The 24,310-nt window shown below is 30.3% G+C and overlaps 2 protein-coding genes across 2 annotated transcripts; one reads left to right on the top strand and one right to left on the bottom strand.

Annotated features, from left to right (window-relative positions):
* LOC142332363 (RING finger protein 141-like) lies at positions 1-21,833 on the bottom strand. Its single transcript, XM_075378770.1, has 5 exons — positions 21,770-21,833; positions 14,378-14,527; positions 10,709-10,880; positions 8,239-8,615; positions 1-2,107 (listed from the first exon to the last, which is right to left on the bottom strand). Exons 2-5 carry the CDS (start codon positions 14,524-14,526, stop codon positions 1,783-1,785), a joined length of 1,023 nt encoding a protein of 340 aa, XP_075234885.1. The 5' UTR covers position 14,527; positions 21,770-21,833; the 3' UTR covers positions 1-1,782.
* Positions 21,834-22,144: 311 nt separating this feature from the next.
* Positions 22,145-23,504, top strand: LOC142332081 (hsp70-binding protein 1). The gene has a single exon (XM_075378280.1). The coding sequence runs from the start codon at positions 22,253-22,255 to the stop codon at positions 23,330-23,332; it is 1,080 nt and encodes a 359-aa protein (XP_075234395.1). The 5' UTR covers positions 22,145-22,252; the 3' UTR covers positions 23,333-23,504.
* The last annotated feature ends 806 nt before the right edge of the window (positions 23,505-24,310 follow it).

Genomic DNA, 24,310 nt, shown 5'->3' with positions numbered 1-24,310 from the left:
ATTTTTTTATTTAACAATAATGAAACTGAGTCACACACTTTAGTAATGGGTGACAAACTGTGCTAAATAAAGGTTTAAAAAGAATTGAAATTAAGAAATTAATAATACATCATCATGTTGAAACCAAAATTTATCTGCCTTAAAGATGAATTTTTGTTTCCACTGCACATAAATATTTATGAAAACTCAGTTATGTATGCAGTTATAAAATATTATAATAAGCTTCGTCAAAGTATTAAGAAAAATTTATTCTATTGATAATTTCAAAAAACATCCTTTGAAATTGTTTAGGAGAAAAGCTAAAACAACAAATTAATTTTTTTTACTGTCAACAGTAATTATGATCGTTGATCTTAATATTAATATAAAATTTGAATATGTTTTTAATGAATTACAAATTCAAAGTTTTACTGGGTTCGATGATTTTTGCTATGACTGGTGGTGATCTTGCAACCTACTGATATAGCACTAGGTGTTTCACCATTTATAACTAATAAAATGATTGTATTTTTAAATATTCTTTTTAGATTCTCTTGTTTATGTTTATTTTATTTTATATATTATATTTAAATTTTATATATATACTTAGTCATGTTGCCTACCTTTCTGTTGGATCTAAGGATGTTACGCAACAACAGAAATCAAATAAATAAATATAATTCATTTCAATCTTATATTCTGGCTTCTATCTCCTCTGCTGTGTTTAAAAAACAATTAAATGTATATATATCATGACGGTTTCAAAATTGAAGTCAAAATGATCTATTATATTAATATACAAATTTTTATTAAAAATTTCCCTAATTAATCCTGCTTGTTACTAAACTTGTTTTTTGTAATTTTTCTTATTCAATTATTACTTATCATAATTTGTTTTTGTATGTTTTACATTTACATTGTTGTATTATATAAGTTCTGTGAATATACTTTGATAATTATATTGTTAGCATGATCTTAAATTTATAATATATTTAAAATTAGTCGACCCCTTGATAATGCAAGTCTTTTGAGCAAATGTATATTCAAAATTAATGCTATATTTTAATAATTAGTAAAATAACAATGCTTATAATGTTTTACATTTTTTAAATCTCTGTATTTTATTTTTTATTTTTTTTAATAAATCTTCATTATAATACATATTTGCTATCTGCAGAGAAACAATTTTAAAACACACAAATTAACAGTAATACAAAAAAAAATAACACAAATATAATATAACAAAAAATAATGGTAAACATCTTCTCGGACAGGAAAAGGTCTCTATTGATTTTTTTGTCTTGAGACCATAAATGCCAATTATTATCGCAAACAATATTGCTCTGAAACACACCTACCGCCAAACTATGAAAACCACTATTTGCCTAAAAACAGAAAAACTGTTTTAAACCTTCAGGTGAGAAGTTTTGACCTGAAACCAGTGACTCTCATTTTTTACTAAACTCTAAAAAACAAAATGTGGCCGAACCAACTTTCAAGGCAAATTATAAATGACAATGTTTAAACATGATAAATAAAGCAGGAGGAAAATTTTTATGATCCTGAAATCAAGAGATACATAGCGACTACATTGAAAAAAACATACATTCTAAATTGATCCAAAAATAAATACTTTTAAAATGCTTTTCTCATCCACATATCTATACTTTCTGAAACCACTTAGCATTTATAAACAGATCGATAATCTACTAATTTTAACGTTTTTACCTCAACGAAAGAAAAATGTTTACCATAAATTTATACAAAAATATAATAAAAGGAAATAACAATGAAAACAATTAACTAATCAATATCATGATGATAATCATCATATTCTTCAAAATCATCATCATCATCATCATCATCGTCGTCATAATCATCATCCCCTATTACGTTAGTGCTACCAGTATTACTTGTAGCATTTCTTGTTACACTCGTCTGTCCGACATAATCACCACTACTACTTGTACTAGTATCATCGTTATGCTTATTTAAAATATTCATTAACGTTGAACATAATTCTTCATTTACTTCTAACGAATTCGGTGCTTCTGATATAACTACCCATGCATCATCACTACTTTTAACTTCTTCTCTACATACTGGACATGTCTTATGATTAACATTCCTAAAACAAACAAGCATTATTATTTTTTAAAACTTATAAATTGTACCCTAAATATGATTTTCATATTCTATATTTGTTTCAAAAGATATTGATAATACCATTAAACAACAACATTCTCTCTAAAATTACAAAATTGTAAATACTACGAGATTAACACACTTTGAATTGAGATAAATAAAATTAAATCCATTCAGAATATAATTATTTGAATTTTTTTTAATCCGGTTGAATTGACATTTTTTAAATAAAATTATATAAAATTTATTTTTTGTACAATTTTCTAATGAATTTTAAACTAAAAGTAAATTGAAAATTTTTTCAATGTCGCCAAAGCAAACAGATTAATTTAGAATAATGCAGTTAAGGTTTTTGATTTTTTAAATGGGAAATGAAAAGAGAAGGAAATACAACCACGGTACGGAACAGTAAAGATGGCCATAAGTAGAAAAAGAGAAACATGGAAAAAATAGAGGATGTTATTACTAAAGAAACAAAAATCAGTATCAGGAGGAAAAAAATAATACAAGAAAATAATAAAGGATGAAATTATGTTGTTAGTGGGTCAAATATAAATCAGACTTTTGTTTTTAGCATTTATTAATACAGAATAAAAACAGAAAGCATATTTATTACATTTCTATATAGTCTCCCTGAAGGTATGCATATTTTTGTGCGGGCAGCTTGTGGATCCCTTCTTTATAAAAAGTTTGAGGGCATGTCACAAGCCAAATCCACATTAATTCCTTTCTCTACTTCATTGTCCTCTCAGTGCCTCCTTCAATAACCCAAATAAAAAGGAATCATAAGAGATAAAAATGGGTTGATCAGGGTATTTCCTAGAAAACGTTTTTATTTATATCCAAGTGTTAACATCTTCCTGAAGCCTGCCATTATTGTGAAGAAGAATCACATCTCCAACCGGCTGATGGTGCCTTTCACTTTGTCCAAGAGATGGCAGTAGCATGCAGTACTCACTTCCATGTCGCTCCACACTCACCAATTTTAACTTGAAAGTGTAGAGTTGAACAAATATCTTGTTACATGTGATTAATTGATGCAAAAAATTATTTACTCTCAGGCCGTCGGAATCGATTCAGAAACCTTTGGCAAGATTCCTTCTTTCAAGCCCGCTTCTGATTTTGGGTCAGAAGTATTGGAACCCACCATAGACTTTAGGAACCAGAAGTAATATGGAATGGGTACATCCATGGCTGGAACCCACTTCTGAAGCAATTTCATTAACTGTGAGTTGCAGATTGTTTTTACTGAGATAACAGAAAGATCTAATATCATGAGCCACACTTTTTTCTTATTGTGACTTCGGTTTCTACAGTTTCAAGTCCTCCTTTAAATTTGCTGAACCGATTGAAGACTTGGGCTTGTGACAATGTCATCATATACACAAACTGTGCACCCAGACCAGTCAAAATCTTTAAGAGTTTGATAACCTCATTTGTGAGAAACTGCATGATAATATATTGTGAGAGTAACAATGGAATCTCTTGCTCTTTATCAGAAAAAAATGAATGTCAAGGTGGTGGAGCATCCATCCTTTAAATACTCCTCTGGGCCAGCCCATTCATGTTTATACCCTAGCCGTGAAAACAAAAATCCAGTTTATATTTGATTAATCATTGTAAATGGAACTAGTAAAGAAACTAAAGGTGTAGAACAGGAAAGAATAAACAACAAGCTAAATTACAGACAGAAGGAAAGTAGGTAGAGAATACAGTGATAAAAGATGAATTGAATGAAACAGTACTAAAGAGAAAATATAAACATGAGATAGAAAAATATTTGGAGGAATTATTAAATATTAATCGGAAAGATGGAGGTGGTTATAAGCAAAAAACTTCAAATGACTGACTAAGGGCGGAAATATAAAGGAGTCTAAATCCATTCAAAACCTCTGAATGCTATCAAATTGTTATGTAAACCACTAACAAACTTGTTTCAAGCAAATTGTGAATCTATTTTTCCTGTAGCTATTCTGAATAGTTACCAAACTTTATTTCAGAATAGTAGGCAAATTATTTTAGTTTGATTTCGATTTAAAGCAGTTTGGAATGAAATTCACTTTATCTCTTTAAATGGACTGTTGTAACTGTCCTTTTGAATATTTTTTGATTTGTAACAGAGCATTGATCTGAGTATAAGTTTACATAATTGACTAGTTCTTAAATTTAATATAATTAGTTTTAAAATTCAAATCTGCTGCTATTCAATCTAGAGTAACCTGTTTGTTTGTGATTTTTGCTACTTAAATTCAATTAATTATAAAATTTCTCTGATCCATGCCATGCCCTTAACATTTCTCCTAAAAATATACTTTTTCAATTTTAAAACAAATTTCCTACAAAGAAGATACCTTTGATCACATAAAGATAAAAATTGAGTACTATTTCATCTAATAGTGAACTTACATACTCAAATGAAACGACTAGCACTAGATAGGGAATCTTGGAGAGCTGCATCAAACCATACACATCGAACTTACACATTTTTATTTTACTTTAAATTTTGAAATTTCGCATTTCTCACTAGTGCTATAATTATTTTCAATATAGAATACAGCACCTCAAGAAAACCCTAAGTTTGTCATAATTATTAAATATTTATTATGCTACATATGTATTCTCATATAAAATATAACCCACACCAGGTTGATCAAGTAGTAAACTTGTAGTAAATCAGTTGATTTTAAAGTCGAGAGTTCTAAGGTTCAAATCCTAATACAGTTGCTTTTATTTGAATTTGAATATTACATAGTGAATACTGGTATTCTTTGGTGGTTGGGTTTCAATTAATCACACATCTCATCTCAGGAATGGTTGCCTGAGTCTATTCAAGAGTATATATTAACCAGTACATTCATACAGTTATTTATGAGTCACTAATGACTTTTAATTGTTGATGCAGCTATAAATAAAAATGTAAAACATAATATCATCTCTTGGAGCTCTCTCAACGAATTAGAAGAAGTTTTTAAGATATAAAAACAGGCTGTAAGATCATCCGGCATCCCCAAGAACAAATCGGCAAGGCCTATATTTCAAAAATTAAATATGTTAACTTATCCTTGTCTTTATATTTATGAATGTGCAATCTTTGATAAAAAGAATGGTTATGGCATATTCTTGAAAAATTACAATATCACCTTAAACAAAACCCACAACAGAACTATTTTTGTATAACTCAACAGAATACTTTGACTTACAACAAAGAGCCTTACTATATTATTATGTTTGCATTACAATTTTTAAATAGATTCCTGAGCCATTAAAAAATCTTACCAATTTAATTAGAATACAATTAAAAGACTTTCTTTTATGGGGATAATATTATTCTGTTCCTGAATTTTTAAATACCAATTAAAAACAAAACAAAAAAACTTGCTTTATCTGCATCCAGTTCATCAATATGCATATAAATATGTGCTCAATATAATTTTTAATAATCTGAATTGTGAATTATTTTGGAGTAATTTTTTATATTTAATGTATTTACATTAACATTATTTAATGTTTGTATTTAAATAATTAATATGGACTTGTAACATACTGTTTTTTATCTTAATTTGTTTTTAAACTTATAATTTATTTTATATCGATGTGATTTATATAATGTATTTTTACGTATCATAATAGAATAGTTTTATTTATTTACAAATACAAAGAAAGAGCTAAGCATAATAGATCGCTTTCTTTTTTCCAACTGAAGCCTACAAACACTATTATTGGTTTTCAAGCTCAAAGATTTTTAAAAAATTAATTAACACATCTCTTTTAGTGGTTCCTTAATAATAAAAATCGATCAAGTTTTCTCAGCATGAGAAAACTTGATCATAAGGCTTGAGATCCTTTTTTCCAATACATTCAAATTTATCATAGGCAATAATATTTATATATTATATCTTTATATAACATTAAACAAAAAAAAGTCATACTGTTGAGTATAAGCAAATAAATGTATGAGGACAGTTCGAAAAGTAACCTTTAATTGGCTATAAATAAAAAAACCTGCATAAATAAAGTTATTTTATTACGTACAGCTTTTAACTATTTTTCAATATAGTTGCCATTTAAATTCAAGCATTTGTCACAGCGTTTCACTAATTTACAAATGCCTTCATAAAATTCAGCCGCCTAAGCACCTAGCCAACCTTTCATGGCATTTTGAAGTTTGTCGTCATCATCAAAATGCTGCGACGCAAGCCATTTCTTCATGTGAGTGAAGAGATGAAAATCACTCATTGCCAAATCCAGGCTGTAAGGGGATGATAAAAAATGACATTTCAAATTCAAGAACTTCTGGATCAGAAGTTCTTGAATTTTTCTATCTCTGTGAGGAAGTCATACAAAAAAAAAATGGTGTCATCACTGTCATGATGTTTGTTCACTTAAGTTTCTTCAAAGTTTCACAGTAGACTGCTGAAGTAATTATCATACCACATTCCATAAAATCTACTAGAACTCCCTTGATACATCAAAAAACCGTAGCCATAGCCTTCCTCGTTGACAAAGTTTGACAGGCTTTCTTTGGCTTGCATACAGAACTGGTACGGCCCCAGGCCATCGACTTGTTTCATTTCAATGTTCACATAGGATTTCATGTTTCATCCCCAGTCACAATTCTCTTCAAAACACTTTCTCCATCTGCACCATAGCGTGAAAATCTAAGGCAGAGTACACTTGTTTGGTTCAATGGATCTCTGTGAGAATTTTTGGAACCTACCGAGCACAGAACTTTCAGTAGTCTAATTTATCATTAACAATTTTATAAAAAATCGTATGAGATATTTTGTGGGAACTGTTCATAAAGTTCAGGAACGGTGAATCTTTGATTTTACACACCTTTTCATCAATTTTATAGACAAGATCATCAGTCACAACAGAAGGCGTCCTTCCATTTTTTAAAAATCAGACCCATTGCCGCACTATACCATCACTTATAACATTTGGGATACACACAATACAAAACTGATGATGGATGTCTGCTGCAAAAACATTTTATGCCCAAAGAAATCTTATGACAGCATGCACCTTGCATTTTCCGGTATTTTCGATTGCAGCACTCATGTTTTTAGGTTATAAAAAGCAAACGGACCTTAAAGCTGTGGATACATCTGCATACTTTATGAACTTTTTATCTTTGAATGAAAGTCCTAATACATTTGTCATACAAAAGTTTTGTATGACAAATGTAGTAGTCGGTGAAGTGGTCCTTCGATTCACACCAAACCATCGGTACAGCAAATGGCATGGCTCATCGTTTCCCCTTCAACCATTCAGTTAGAGTTACCGAGCAAGATATGAAAATAACATGAAGCACCCAGATTTTATCTTGATCTCAGAGTATACAATCAAAATAAAATCTATAAGCTGTTTTAATCAATTCAGAAATAGCCTTTCTTTGAAATTTAGGCATATATTTACTAGACATAACAAAACTTGTGTGGATGATTTGAACATCCACAAGTGTTTGTATTACAAAGAATTGATGAAAATATAGCCAAACACTAATAACTCTATGAAACACAACACACAGTATAGATAAGTGAAGCTAGACCCCGCTTGTCTATACTTGTGTAAGATTTTAAGCTTGAAGTAGGTAACAACAAATATCTGTATGATGTCATACAAATTTTGTGTTGATTAGTGTTATCAATGACAATGCCACCCTGTGGTGGAGTGATGTTATCAGTGAATTTCATCCAGATTCTAGGTTTGCATCCCAGTCACAATGGCATCTTTACACATTACAAAATTAATTTTCATCTGTCAATAATTGTTTATTGGTCATCAAACTGTTGTTGCTGTATAATTATAACATGTACTTTTTATACCTGAGGTAGTTAAAAAGTAATGTAAAATAAAATAGGACTATAATAATGAAAAGACATGTAAGAAAAATAAAATTAAACTATTAATAATAAATGTAACATTTTTTTTATACATGATTTTTAAGTGGATATGAAAATAAGAGTAGCTTAGTAAGAAAAAATTCATTGTATTTGAATTTGGAATGGAAGAATACAGAATACAAATGCAACAATTTTACACAAAGATTTCCTATATAATAAAACAAATATATTCAATTTCTACATATTTTAATAAAAATAAACAACTTACCATTTTTCGATACAAGGTTTACAATACGAATGTGCACACGGAAGCATAACATTAGGTGTTCTATCAAGACATATACAACATTCAACAAATTGATCTTGACTGTCACCATTATTTTTTTTACTTGTGGATGAAGAAGCTGCACTTGTAACTTTATCCACTTCTTGTAATAACACAGATGCAGTCATCTTATTTAACAGTATAGCTGGAGATGATACAGCTGTGGTTTCTGTGGTCGAAGTCGATGGTTCTTGAATGCGATTATCTTCAGTCTGTTCTGATGTCGACAATTCAGGTAATAAACCTGTTTCTTCTACCGCTTCTTGGCATTTTGATATTTGTTGTGCCGTTTGATACTGATTATTAAGTGCTCTGAATACCTAAAAATAAAAAAAATTCAAATATAAGAATTATTTTTAATGATATAATAACAATTAATCTAAATTTAACAGTTTTAATAAAATTAAATCAACGTAAATACACTTGCGTGCTTCAAAAATATTCTAATAAATGAAAATCAGATTCATTCTGATACCTCTGACTAACTATTAACAGATGTTATTAACAGATAGATATGATAAGTTAGATTTTAAAGTTATTTTTACTTTATTAAAATAAAATATTTATCTAAAAATGATGTCTTCTACTGATTCTGAAAGAAGTGCTAGAAAAATTTTCTGCAAGAAAAGTTTAACTTGGAAATTATGTCTTGACACTGTTAAAATACAGCGTTCAAAAAGTGACGCAACCTTACGGAAAAATGATTCATTTTTTTTTGTTGCTGGTTTAATTGAGAAAAATTGAGGAAAAGTGGATTGCACAATGCAGTAGAGAATATTCATTGCCTCCCAATACATTAGATGTACCAGATATGCCCAGACCCGAAATAACTTCACAGAGAAGTATGGTATGGATGCACCATACAAATCCTCCATCAAGTGGCTGTTCGACAAGTTCCAAGAGACAGGGAATGTGGCAGATGGAGCCAAAAGTGATCAACCAAAAGTGCTAACACCAGAAAAATTTATCGACTTGCAAGCTTTTCATATTTTGTTAGTCCAAGAAATTTGTGTGATGCCTATCTACCTGGTCTGGTCTCTGTTCGTAGTGCCTACAAGGCATCGCGCAAGTGTTTAAAGATGCATCCGTACAGAATTCCAGTTGTTACCTGCAGACACTGGAAAACATGCAGCTTTCTGTCAGTGATTCATGTCATCTGTAATGCCAGATAGGGATGAATTCTACGATTGGTTTTTGTTTGATGAGGCTTGGTTTCCTCTTGATGGATATGTGAATGCAAAGAATTCATGCTTTTGGTGTACAGAAATTCCACATTAGCTGCACAAGTATCCTCCGTATGGACAAAAAGTGGGTGTTTGGTATGTAATGTCACGTAGGTAAATCTTCTTTACATTCTTTTATGGCACAGTGAACAGTGAGCACTACATACATCTCAACCCCTTAGGGGAAGACACCCTTCCTGTTTTGTTAGGGTCTCAGCCCGTTGATACCCAGTAATTTCAGACTCCCTAGGAGAAGACACCCGCCTAGTGACATTCCAGTCGCCACATCACCCCATTCCTGCTCCTTGTTCCTACCCCTGTTGGGATTTAACGGGAGTTATCCATCTCCCTCTGACATTTTACATCTCATAGTAATAAGCCTGGCCTCACTGGGATGCTACCAATGTAAATACCTCGGTAGACATTTGCATCGATGATTTATTAACTCAGCTTCTGCCTTCGCTGTAGGCCTCACCCAGACATCTTGAATGTCCTACATCATATCCCTCTAAACTAGCTAACTGAGCTTGTGGAAGCGTGAACCCTTCGCCTAGTTCTACTTATTATGAGCCAATTTTGTGAATGTCTTGTAATTCGAGGTAATTAAACACAACATATCACCAAAGATGTTGATCGCAACAATGAAATTTAGTCCTAGTTCCTTTAGTGAACTCAACTTTAGTTCAAACCCCAGACTTGAGCACTACATACAGATAGCGCAACAGTTTGTAAATGCTACACCTGCAGACCAGCTAGATTGCACACAGTTTCAGCAGGAAAACGCTACAGCTGACACAGCCATCACTACAACTTTCTTGGAACAGTGTTTTCATGGACAAAAGATTTTGAAGGGGTAGTGGCCCTCTCAGTCTTCTGATTTACCCCCTACTGACTTTTTTTGTGGAGATACCTTAAAGCTGCTGTTTACTAAACTCATCCTCACACACCATTACCAAATTTCAGAGCAAAACTGAACGATGTGTCACTGTAATTCCTCAACAAACATTACAACATATGTTTAAGAGCATGCAACGTCATATTCAATTATGTGAATCGGATAATGGAGGTCATTCTCAACAGCTATTGACACTTAATCATTTTCCCATAAGGTTGCATCACTTTTTGAACAGACTGTAGTTTACTTGGTAAAAATATTATATACATAATTAAATAAAATGTACAAAATTTACCCTTAAAAATTCATTAAGATTCATAAGTCTGTAACTATCAATTTCTGCTGTAATCGGATTTATCTTAACACAAGCAATACGAATTCTTGATCGCCAAAATACTGAAGTATCTGTACCACTTTTTATAACAAATATTAACTGTTTACCTTCAGAATCCATACAATGCTGTGATCTAAAACAAGAAGAAAAAATATTAAAATAAATAATATTAACATTTTTACAATACAGTAATATAATGTTTTAAATGACTAATAAAGTAAAATATCATCACTTATATATATTAAAATATATACTGTCGCTTATATAAATTAGTCATTTACTTTATTTTGTTTTCAGATTCAAAATCTTTCTTGAGAATAAAAAAAATAATGTTATTGGAAGGAAAATATTATAAGATGAGGTTGAAATACAAAAATCAAGTGTTTGATTTTTGTAAGATGTGTGAATCAAGTGTACGAAGTCAAGCTTTGTAAATATCAGAATCTGTGATATAGTTTTACACTTTGAATAGACCAAATTATCTACATTTGGACCATTTAATTATTAATATTCAGCAGCTGACTTCTGTTAAGCAACTTATTGTCATAAATTAAAGTATGGTATTTTAAAAACTTTTAAGTTAAATGGATAAAGTTATTTTACTATAGTGATAATTTTTAATTTCTTGTATTACTATGCAAGTTGAATATTTAGGGAAAATACAAATTTCTACCGCACTGTCAATTAATTTTCATCAGTTTTATAATAAAATAAGCTTGCCAGGCTTTGCCTGTACCTATAAAATTTATTATTCAATCATTAGATTGTTTACGCTATCGAATAATCTCTCGGTAAACTGTATTCCTAAAATGAAGTTTAGATCAATGAATGTGAAACTTGATGGATCCCCTGTTTTTGATAACATTACACTGTTGTCGGTGAGAAAAAATGACTTTCTAAAACTATTCACTTAATGAAAAATATAATTTTCAGTGGACAGAAACCTGTTCAAAACCAAAGATGTAGAGACAGCAGCAGCAAAAACGCCACACAATATGAATATGGGGTTTATTAAAAACAATGTTCATATGTTGGGGATACAGAATTTTAATAATGGTTCTAAGTTAGTTTACACTAAAAAATTATTTAAAGCTATCATACAACTCAACTGCTTTTATTGTATGATAGAAGACAATCCAGTGACCTATAGCTCCATCATAAATTATTAAATCACCTTTGTAATAAGCAGATTTTTTGTTCAATTGTTTTCACATAGAAGTTTTAACATAGTTCTAATTTTTTTTTAATATAATTCAAAATTATTGAAAGAAATATAGTGTTTAAATAAAAGATTATTGAAAAATATAATTACACAGACAGAAATTACCAACTATACTGTGATGACACAGCATTGGTCAAAGATAAAACCAGTTGAGTAGTTGACTTCAGTATATACTATGTTATGCTCCATGTGTTGGGGGGGGGGGGGGTATATTGTGAACTACTTGTCACATGGTAAGGACTCTGGTTAAAGTGCAAGTATAAAAGTATAAGAGGGCTTCAATATAATAAGATAAGCAGTATGTCTAAATAAGTTATTCACTATGTATTTGTGTCTTAATGTCGACATTAAACATTAAAAATTTTCTCTAAATCTTCTAGACTATTTTAAAAAATGCTGACAACACAGTTGTAGGCTTTCCCATCACACAGCTAAAGCTGCATTCTGGTAGAGTCCTACAACTGTGGGTTGTATCTGATGAATGGCCTACACATACAACTTAATTTAAAATATTTATCATTTTATTTAAACATATTTTTTCGTTTACTTAATTCAATAACTAAAGTGAGCACACATACCATATTTGAGTCGCACAGGTGTGGCGGTACTAGCAGTGTCAGTCGGCACTAACTAAACTAATGTAATTTCACAACTTGCATAGAAAAAATTTTGCTTGTACGGGCAGCACCAGACTGCTGTAACCACAAGGTTTAATGCACCAGGTACAGAGTCGACCGGGTGATCAAGTTCTAGACCCAGCCAGATCGAGTTACATTTTAACAGTTTAAATATTATTCATTTATTTAATTCTACTGTTTACCTGTGATGTCACAACATAGAAGATGACTAAAACAGCATTTTTTGGGGTGGAGGTGCAGTTTTGCAAAAACCTTTTTTTACAAATATTGTTATTTTTTAATCGTTAATAAATCTGCCTAAGAAAAATACGATGTTATTTAAACAAAATTTTGAGATACTGATGTGGTGACCTTGCTCTACAGCCTCACCCCCTTGACCTTTTAGGTTAAAAATTTAATGGCATCAATGCCCCCCCCCCCCCCATTATATAGAAGTAATCTGACCAAGTTTGGTCAAAATCGGTAAAGTAGTTCTACAGATTTAAGGTGATTTAGAAGCCAACACCTTATATACATACATAAGATGATTAACATCCAGAAAAAATCCATCCAATTTTTTAGGTCCCTTAAATATCAAACTGTCAAGATCCAGTGAAAACCGTGTATGCCAAAACTGGACCTATTATAATACTTTCCCTTCTAGAGTTATAGCTCTGCTATAGCGCTATCTAGATGAAAGTAAAATAAAGGTGTTAGGGACCTTCTTTTTTAAAAAAATATTTAAAATTATATAACTCACATGAGGCTGAGTTTACGGTTACTGGAAAAAGAATATTTATTGATTTATATAATAATAAATAATACTATAATAATAATAGTAATACTGAGTTAATAGATAATTTTCATTCAAAAATGAGCTTAGGTTATTGGATTCACTATTACCGATTTGGGCTGCTAACGTGCTTTCAGAATAGGGCTATCACTTAAATGTCTCATGACTTGTTTTCAGTTAATCCTGACTGTACAACATCAATGAATTAATTTTGAAAATACAAACTAAACAACTGATGTCCTTAAGTGCAAAATTGTTCAATTGCTGGTAAACATAGCCAATGGTGAATTAATCCTCATATAACAACTGTGTACTGTCGACTGATTGCTTTTAATTTACTTGTAGTAATTGGCTGAAAGAAAAAAATAGTTAATGGTTTGAACATCTGTGAAGGAAATTATATACCATACGGTACAAAATGAAGAAATTTTAACAATTGAAGAGAGAAGTTAAAAAAAAAAAAAACAGGACAAAGCTACACCTTATGAAACAGCCATATGATTATTTATTTATTACTTTTTTTTAGTAACTTCATATCCATGTTACCAACCCTGCTCCTTTCATTTATGACGAGAGAAGAATATTGTAAAAATGGGAAATGCCAAACCTGCCATGTTAGCATTTAAATACAGAACATTCCGGATGAAAGCCATAGACTATATAGCTTACCCAAAGGTCACTAAATGATTTACTCATCATTTTACGTGAATTTTATTCTTAAAGGAAATATAAAGTAGTAAAGAAAGATACAAATTAAAATATACAAAACAGACGATAGTCTACAGGGTAAAAGAAGAATGTCAAAGCTAAAACAGTGAACCAGAACAGAAAGAATGGACAAATATATGAAACAAAGGAAACAACTGATAAGATAAAACAATAATTTCCTATAACATATTGATTACATCATTTAGTATTCAAACTTTTGCCATCACTGCTACTTTATGTATCTTTAAATAATTTAAAAATTAGTAAATTGCATTAATCATAATACTTACAGCCCGTTTAACTTTCTAAGATAGTCTAAGAAGTCTTCATAACTTAGCGTAGCTATCTCAGACAATAATCTTGCCTGTCTGAATACTTCTTCACTAAATATTTCAACATCATCTGTTATTTTTTTATCTAAACTACCTGTCTGCCCCATTCTATAAGTAAAGAGAAAAAAATAACATTTCGATTCAAATTTAAAAAAATAATATAAAGACAGTCATAAAAATACATACAAGATGATCTATAATAAATACATTAATATCAATATCAAAATTCATCCTCATTCCTTTAACAAATTCACTATAATAGCTTTTCCATTTATTTATCCTACAGATTTAAATAAATTTACTTTCACAAAAATCTGAACAATGGAAAATATATTTTAGACATTTTTCACCGGTAAAAATTGCAAAAAATAACATCGTTCAATTAATAATGAAATTCATCTGATCGTTTCTTGTAAAAACATCAATAGTAGCAGTCTCCTACATGTTGAATCACACTTTTTTTTACACGTCACTTAAAATCATGTGTTTTCAGACAAATGAAAGACATAACACTTTCTTTCAATACGTTTTAAAGCAATAACAGGCTTTTGAAAAAATCTAAGACTGAAAATATTTATTCAAGTGAACAATAAAAAAGAAATTCTTTACATAAAATTACTTCTAATTTGTTTACAAAATAATTTTTTTTATTCTAATCCATATATAACAATATGTAATACATATTTTTTTCTTGATGAAATCGCCACATTGAAGATTATACGTCAGATATGGAAATGGAATTTTTGTAGCATATGAAAAATGCCATGTCTGACCGGGATTCGAATCCAGGACCTCCAGATGAAAGGCCAAGACCCTCCCACTCTGCTACAGAGATTGGGCATTCCTGAAATTAAATAAGGAATGAGTAGATAGTCTGCTCCATGGATACAAACAAAATGATGCCCCAGCATTTAAGTGGATAGATCTAAGCAAACCCTAGCAAAATGTTAATCAGGATATCACAAAATACATAATCATAAAACTAAACATAGTTGTGATTAAAGGCCATATTAATTATTTAAAATTTAAATACACAAAATAGTATTAACATAAATATACAAAGATATTTAACGCAAAAAATAAGTACAAATTAAATTACAAGCCAGAAGAGTTCCGTTATCTGGTTTAGCAGACATAAATATTGTTAGTTTTAAAGAATAAGGGAATATTTATACTATTATATATAGAGGAATAAAGTTCTTGTATGTTCAGCATAAACAAAAAACTACTCAATCAATTGTAAGTAAATTTTTAATCATGTTTCTCAGCATAACTGGGGTTTTTGGATGTATTTCATCTCATACAAAAAAAAAAAAATTATTTTTTATATATATATAAAAAGTATATATAGAAGTATATTAGTATATATAGTAATGGAGATTTACTGGTTGAAGTAAAAACTTTAATGAACTGCATTATTTAACTGTGAGTCTCTATCACTGTGTGAGCAGGGTTTGAACTGAAAGATTTGAATCAATCTAATGAATAATATTACAAAAATTATAGAATTAAATTTATGTTAAAATAATATTAAATAAAATTAAAAAAATTCTGTTTAATAATAATGAGCTTCCCATGGAGACTGCATGTGAGGCTAGAGTACTGAGAGGTATATGAGCAACTCATGGGAAGCTAGACTGATCACCACCATCAACTGGTAACAAACAGGGTGCCTCGGAAGCACTGTTTTGGAAGGTGCAATGGGGTGCTCTTATAATATCTCTGCAAACAATCTTTCAATTTTCCAAATTCAAATTGGGCATTTGTTAGTAGGTCAAAGGCTAACTTTTGCAAGCATCAGGAACACTCTTGATCTAACAAATCATGGTTATTCGGAAATCTACATATATAAAGTTGGATACTTTTCAAGAAGACGCCGGGCAGCCGATCTGTATTAGTCAGTTAGTTGTTAGATGGCGCCACTGAAAGGAGACAATAAATAAATTAAAAAAATTATAATCTAACATTATAAAAATAAAATATAATTATAAATATAATCTAACCAAACTTAATCTATGCTTGCTTAGCTCGCTAACCTTGACTAGCGAACAACGCGAGCGTAGATTAAGTTTGCTTCGATTATATTTATTCTTTTAGATTTATTTATTATATAAATTTTTATATATATTTATTTATTTATATAAATTTATTATACAGTGCACCTTCAATTTACACGTTTGTTACGTTCCGGAAAATTTCCACGTACAATGAAATCACATAAATTGAGACTCACATTTAAGGTAGAAATACAGGTTAGGTTCTAGTTATACAGTAAATAATATATGTAAATAACTGTACTCAAAAAATACTGTACTTTATTTTACTATTTTATTATTACTGTGTCATTGTATTATTTTAATGATGTTTAATGTATTATTTTAATGCAGAAATACAGGTTAAGTTCTTGTTAAGTTACACAGTAAATTACTGTACTTTATTCTACTATTACAGTATCACTTTATTATTTTAATGATAATACAGTACAATGCATATATTTAAGAAGAAAAAAAATATCTACTATTTATTTATTTTCTCCTTTTAGTGGCACCATCTAGCAACTAACTGACTAACTGCAATGACAGCTGACTACAGATTGGCCGTGGGCAGACCCACCAGGTTGGTCTAGTGGTAAATGCATCTTCCCAAATCAGCTGATTTGGAAGTTGAGAGTTCCAGCATTCAAGTCCTAATAAAGGCAGGATTAGTCTAGTAGTAAGACTTGACATCGCAAAATCAGCTGATTTTTGATGTCGTGAGTTCTAAGGTTTGAGTCCTTATAAAGGCAGTTGCTTTTATATGTATTTAAATGTAAGACTGTGGATACCGATGTTCTTTAGTGATAGGGTTTCAATTAAATACACATCTCAGGAATGGTCAACCTGAGTCTGTTGAAGATTACATGTTTAACGGTACATTTGCACTACGCCTGCAGCTACGGTCAGGCATGGAAAGCCGTTAGCAGTGACTGCAGTTGCTAATCTATAAACACACACAAACACATACACGGCAGTAGCTGAAAAACTGGTTGAGTAAACAAATTAATATTAAGTATAAAACGATTTCAAGTACGTAAAATAAAACTGGATTAAAGTAAACGAATCCGCCGGGTTGGTTTAGCAGTGAACGCGTCTTCCCAAATCAGCTGATTTGGAAGTCAAGAATTTCAGCGTTCAAGTCCTAGTAGACACTTACTTTTATACAGATCTGAATACTAGATCATGGATACCAGTGTTCTTTGGCGGTTGGGTTTCAATTAACCACACATCTCAGGAATGGTTGAACTGATACTGTACAAGACCACACTTCATTTACACTCATACATATCATGCTCATTCATCCTCTGAAGTAATACCTGAACAGTAATTCCCGGAGGCTATAAAGGAAAAAAGAAGAAAAAAAAGATCAGCCATGGGCATCTTCCTGAATAGCAGTTAAGTTTGTCTGTTTGTATGTTCTCGCATTACATGAGAAACAATTAACAGATTACTTTCAAATTTGCAGGATATATTTAAGTTATCCCAGGGAAGGTTTTAACACATCGACTAAGACCCTACCTCCCTTGAAGGTTAAGATATTAAAGATGTTAAATAATACTTAATATGCTTCACCTCCCCAAGGAGGGTGAAGTTGTGAATTAAAGATATTCATTAAGAAAAAATAGATTAATCCTTTTACTTCATTATTATATTTCTCCCACCATGGCAAAGAAATAAGTTATGAATTTTTTGTCATCAAAGATGTATGTACTTCAGTTACCACAGTTACTATTACATTATCTTTTAAAATTTAGTTTCCTTTTCAGGTTTCTATAAGGCCTTAATACTATAATCAATATTTATCAGTATTATTCTTACAACCATGAGAATAACATACAGTGCTGGGAATCCGGGATGGGAGCCTTCTGGGTATGTGGGAATTGTGACTGAAGCAAGCTCTGCAGATGTCCAGGGCACTGATCCCCCTAGCAAATTGGGAATGGCGAGCTCTGAGGCCATGGGGGTAGGTCCCTTGGCCTCAGGAGACCCTAAAAAGCCCCAAGTTGGCTCCAGGATTTACCCGGGCTGACCTGAGCCAAGAGAGTCCAGGTACTGGCTAGGGGGCTACCTAATTTATAAATACAAACAAAAGTATAAGTTAACATTATTTTCTAAATATCAGTTCACATGATTCATAGGAACACCAATCAATGATGTACAGCCCAATTTTGTATCCAGATGATTCATGCTGACTTTTTTTAGGAAGCCCTAATAGATGATAATATACTTCAGATGGGAATATACATAAGGATAATAGATATTTAGTAATGATAACAACCCTAGTGTTTTATTAAGGTGCTTCAAAGTAAAACAAAATGATATGATTTTGTTGCCAACTAATTCAATCTGATCATCCCAGAAGAACTTGTCATCTAATAAAACACCCAGAAATTGTTATTTTACAGGCAACAGAAATATAATCGTTATCATTAATGGGACTTCTATCCATGCGATCAACAATATTACACCTATCTGAAGCAAAATAGAATGGTTTTAGCCATATTTAAAATTACAAGTTTCAGAAGAAAAAATGAGGTTTGTGAAATATAAGGATGTATATCCTTATCAACTGTTACAAAGTGTTTTATCAAATATATTGGAACATGACATAAACAAGGATAGTGATGCAAGTGTAGTATTTCATTTTGATGTTATTCATTATATAGCTGTTATTCATTATATAGCAATCAAGTATTTTCAAAATATATTTCTTGCTGGAAATTAGAAATGGTGTACTCACTAGTAAGACTAGTGCATTTTATGCGATGTGCATAAAATAATTTTGGCATCTTTTCTGTTATCTCCTATACAGATATCACTTTTGGTCTATTTTCCTGTTTTGTATTATACTAAATTAAACTATTTATAAGTTCTAGGTGTTGAACACTTAAGTAATTATATGATGAAGCAAATATATTAGTAGTTAGTTACATGGTTAATTTAAGAAAGGATACTAACTTTGTTTTACAGTACGTTCAGATAGTTGCTGTGCACTGGAATTATGGAAGTGTAATGATGAAACTTTCTTACTACTTTGTACTTTTATTTCATTATTTTATAGAAATAAATATTACAATAATTAGAATAGTTTATAAAAGGTGTTGAGAATAACTTTCACCAACATTAATACAATACTGCACACGTTTCAATTTGTTTTCAAATACTTTAATCAACTGATGTACTGGAATGTCTCATACATATGCCATTACTGCGATTTTATTTTATCAATCATGCGTGGTCTGTTGCGATATATTGCTTATTTCACTGCCCATAGAAAGCAATCTGGGGGAGTCAGGTTGAACAAACCCCTTGAAATGATTCAATCACCAAACATTTTGTAAAAAAAACCACTGATCATTGACCGGCGGTTGGCTGTGTGCACTGACATTATTATGTTGGACCAAACTGTAACTGATTTCCACTTTTGTTAATTGACTAATGAAGTTTGTTAAAACAGGATAATAATGATCACTATAACTGTATTTTCAAAAAATATCGAACCCACAAAGTGCATCCTATTCACGCCAACAAATTTCGCTTCATGTAAAGATTGTTCTCATTGGGATTGTCGACCAGTTGTGCATTTTATGAATTATTAAACCCTCCCAGAATGTAATGTCGAGGATACCTACAAAATTTCAGACAAAACGTTTAAATTATAAATAATAATTTAGTATTTTGGCATGATCTGCAGATTTCAGTTCTTGAACACATAATACTTTATAGAAGAAAAGTTTCAGTTCTTTTCTTACAGCTTTATGTGAGGTAGCAAGTTCAATATCTTGTTGGTATGCTAACTTACGCAATAACTTTGATGGACTTTCAGCCATAGCATCTGAAATATCAAGTAGCTACTGTTCGTTTAGTTTAAGTGGTCTTCCACTTTGATCAACAAATGTACTGTGATGACAAACAGGAGTATTTTGAAAATTTTTAGAAAGCTTGCGTTTCACTAAATCAGAATACCTGTCAAAATATGTGTTTAACAAGAAAAATGCATTCCTCTACCAAAAGAAAAATTAAATTTCTTGTAACTATCGATTCAGATAAACTAGACAATATGAAACACGTTCAATCACATTCAACTATGCAAGTCTTGGTTTATTACTGACAAATACCCAACGAACCCACAGGGTAACCAACCTCATGGCAAAAGGTCAGAATGCATAATTCTAAAGCAAACTGCACAGCGACTTTCCGAAAACACTGTTTTATGGTTTGTTAAAGTTATTAATACAGATGCGTGTGCCAGTAGTAAATTGCCAGCATTTAGTAAAATGTGTTTTGATTTCTTGTGTATGTTTATCTACATTGCGGTTATGTTGAAGAAATGTGGTAATACATGTACTTTCTTAGTTTACATTTATAACTTTCAGATAACTTTTGCATGTCACTTCACAGAAAAATATATTACATTTTTAAAAAACATACTAAATGAACAACAAAATATACATAAAATACACTAGTTTACCACAACCCATTATATCTTTTCAAAATTACTTAAAGATGAACATCACTAATAATGTACATCCAAAACATTAAAGTATGAGCCTTGATCAGAATTTCAATGGGAGAATGTTTCTAGCTAATACAAAAATGACAATCGATTTTAATTTATTCTTTATGAAATTCTAAATATTACTTCATCATGCTGATCTATGAACATATCGTCTAATTAAAATAAAATACAACACACTCATATTGAAATTACAACAGTAACAAAATTTGTCATTATAGCTGGATGTACATCTATTTAAATGAAAAATTTAATACTGCTTGATAATTCTCTTTTATCCTGGTTAAATTATACACAAGGTTTGGCCATCTACAATACTTATTTATTAACAAACAATGAACTAACATCATCCAGTTTCAACAGACTCACAGATAATTTTCTCATCTCAAATATATATTTTCTAAATGATGTGATGACTAAATTCATACAGCCATTCCTTGCCCATGTACTTTCAACTGACATTTGGTTTTGGGTGTTTTGCTTTTATTAATTTTGTTAATTTTTTTATAAACAAACTAGACTTAAAACACAATAAGAATTATTTTTGTATTTAGTTTCCTTACACTCACTTTGTATAAATTTATATTACTAAAACAAAAGTAAATAAAACAAACATTACGTTAAATGCAAACTACTCATATCTTCAGGTTATAAATAAGGAAAATAGCAATCCTGAAAAATGAAATTACAAGGATTATTTTTATTTCATAAATATAATCTTGTTTATATAATTTTTATATAATATTTGATCATAATTTTTTTGTAGTTTAAAATGAAATTATTATAATCAAAACATACCTCTTATAAACCAAGAATTAACGACGCGCATGGAACAGTCTAGACGGCTTATAGTATTATACCAGCTGATTACTTCTTTAGTTGTAATTTCTTTCAAACAATTTTTTTTTTTTTTAGTTTTTAATCAAATTAAAATTACATAATAAAATTAAACTAGATATTCTAGTTTTTAAGATGAAAATACGAAGTATTTTGTAAAAATAAATTAAATTTATATAAAATAATTTTAGCCGTTTTTGTATTTCTTAAATATTTCTTGTGTTAAACAATACAAAACTCAATACGTTTTCATTAGTGATATATAAATTTTATAATTTTTCGTTAAATTATTATAGTAAAATAAAAAAATGTATTGCGCAATATTTGGTAGTCTAATTGAGGTTATGTCCATTATTAATGAGTGTAAATGTATATTCGTTGTCTGTGTTTATTAGTGAATTAATTTAATTGTTTACTTTGTGCCAGTGAAAAAAAGTTATTATCATGTCTGCAGATGAAAAGGGTGACTTTATTAGTAACAATCATCAAGTTCAACCGATTCAAAATTCTTTATTACCAATACAACACAATCCAAATGATGCACTACCAAGTAGTTCAAATCCGAGGAGAAATCCCCGAAATATGCAAGGATTGTTAAAATTTCTGTTAGAAACTACAAAAAATGAAGATGGTACTCATGATTCGGAATTCAGCCCGATGGATGAAGAAAGAAAAGAGTTTTTAATGAATGTTTTTGAAAGTATGAGTGTAAACATAGCAGAAAAACTTACTGAATCACTTAAGGTTATATCACAAGCCGTTAATATAACTCAGCAAGATGACCCCTCCGATTGTGAAAATGCATTAGAAGTTTTAACAGATTTAGTCGATGAAGTCGATGTTGCAAATGATTTTATGAAAATTGGTGGATTACAAGCGTGTAAGCCTTGTTTATATTCACCACACAATGGCATTCGATGGAGGGCTGCTCAACTCGTCGGTGAATGTGCTCAAAACAACCCATTATTTCAACATAATGCTGTCCAGTTAACATTTCTTGATGATTTAATAAAACTTGTTGATACCGATACAGATGAACGTGTAAGAGTTAAGGCGTTGTATGCTATTTCAACAATAATGAGAGGAAATGAAAAAGCAATTAATTTTTTTCATGATATCGATGCTTGTCATACATTGATGCGTGCTTTACAATCTGATAGCGACAGGCTTAAAATAAAAGTAGCATTTCTTTTATCCACTGCATTCTCAGGCGATCAATTTCTTAAAATACAGTTACAAAAAATGGGTTTCATAACACTTCTTGTTCAACTAATAATGGAAGCTTTAGAAGGGAAAAAAATAACGTCTTTAGAACATTTACTCGGTGCTTTAATCTCATTATCTAAAGACTTGCCAGACGCATTGGAAGATTGTCGACAACCAAATTTAAATTTTTTGAATATTTTGGATAACATTATACAGACATATAAGGATGATTCTGCGTGTTTGGAAACAGTTTCGTATGCATCATCAATAAAGCAGATGGTTTATTCATATACAGATGTTATAAATGCAGATCGTTAAATTTTTTATTTTGGTTGGTGACACAAATTTCATATTATGTTGTATGTAAAAGTAAACATGATGTCATGAGGACTTTCAGACTGTAAAATATGAATTTACATAGTCAATAAAACTGTAAACAAAAAATGTTGCTCTTACACTGTAGCATTAAAACATTGTCATTGTTTTTTCATCTTTGTTTAAATTATTGTGGCTGAAAACTGAACTACTTTATTTTACATTGTTATTTTACTGTAAGTAATGCATTTTTGTGTTTTTTTTTGTTTTTTTTTTTTTTTTACAAGCTTTTAACATGTAAAGTGTGCAATCGTATAAAGTTGCTTTCATTTTTTTCTTTTCTTTTCATTTCATTTTTTTTTCGTTAATAAGAATTTTATTAGTTATTGTATCACTTGACATCCAACCAATCCATTTAAAGTGTAATTATTTTTTGTGATACAAAATAATATGGTTATCCAAAAATTGTAAATAAAATCCTCTATTATTGTACAACAGATCTGTATTTTTCCAATTCTTTATTTTGAAATTATCAATCCTTGTTTTAGGCTTCAAAGAATGAGAAAATTCAGTACTCAGTTAAGTAATAATGTTGAACTTCTTATCTTCAGTTTTGTTATATAAATTGTATGTTATAATATACCTGAAGGTACTACTTACGTATTAACGCAATCACAGCTACAGCTTTATTTAAAAACAAAGTAGTCAATCTGAATTCGGTGGAAAATGGGCCAATATAGAGTTTAACATAGATTCAAAACAGTCTCTATTAATTTTAATAAATGGATATTTATTTTATAAATATAATTTAACCACACTTAACCTACGCACGCTTTTATCGCTAACCTTGACTAATTAACAGGAGTGTTTTGATTATTTAAATAATAAATGATTGCAATAATTACTGAATTTATTAAATAAATACTCAAAAAATTACGGTGTTAATTAGTCAAGGTTAGCGAGCGTAGGTTAAGTTTGGTA

The sequence above is a fragment of the Lycorma delicatula genome, chromosome 11, assembly GCF_047948215.1.
Source record: "Lycorma delicatula isolate Av1 chromosome 11, ASM4794821v1, whole genome shotgun sequence".
Lineage (NCBI taxonomy): Eukaryota > Metazoa > Arthropoda > Insecta > Hemiptera > Fulgoridae > Lycorma > Lycorma delicatula.
Note: the sequence above shows the minus strand (reverse complement) of the source record. Positions and strands in the feature narration are given on the sequence as shown.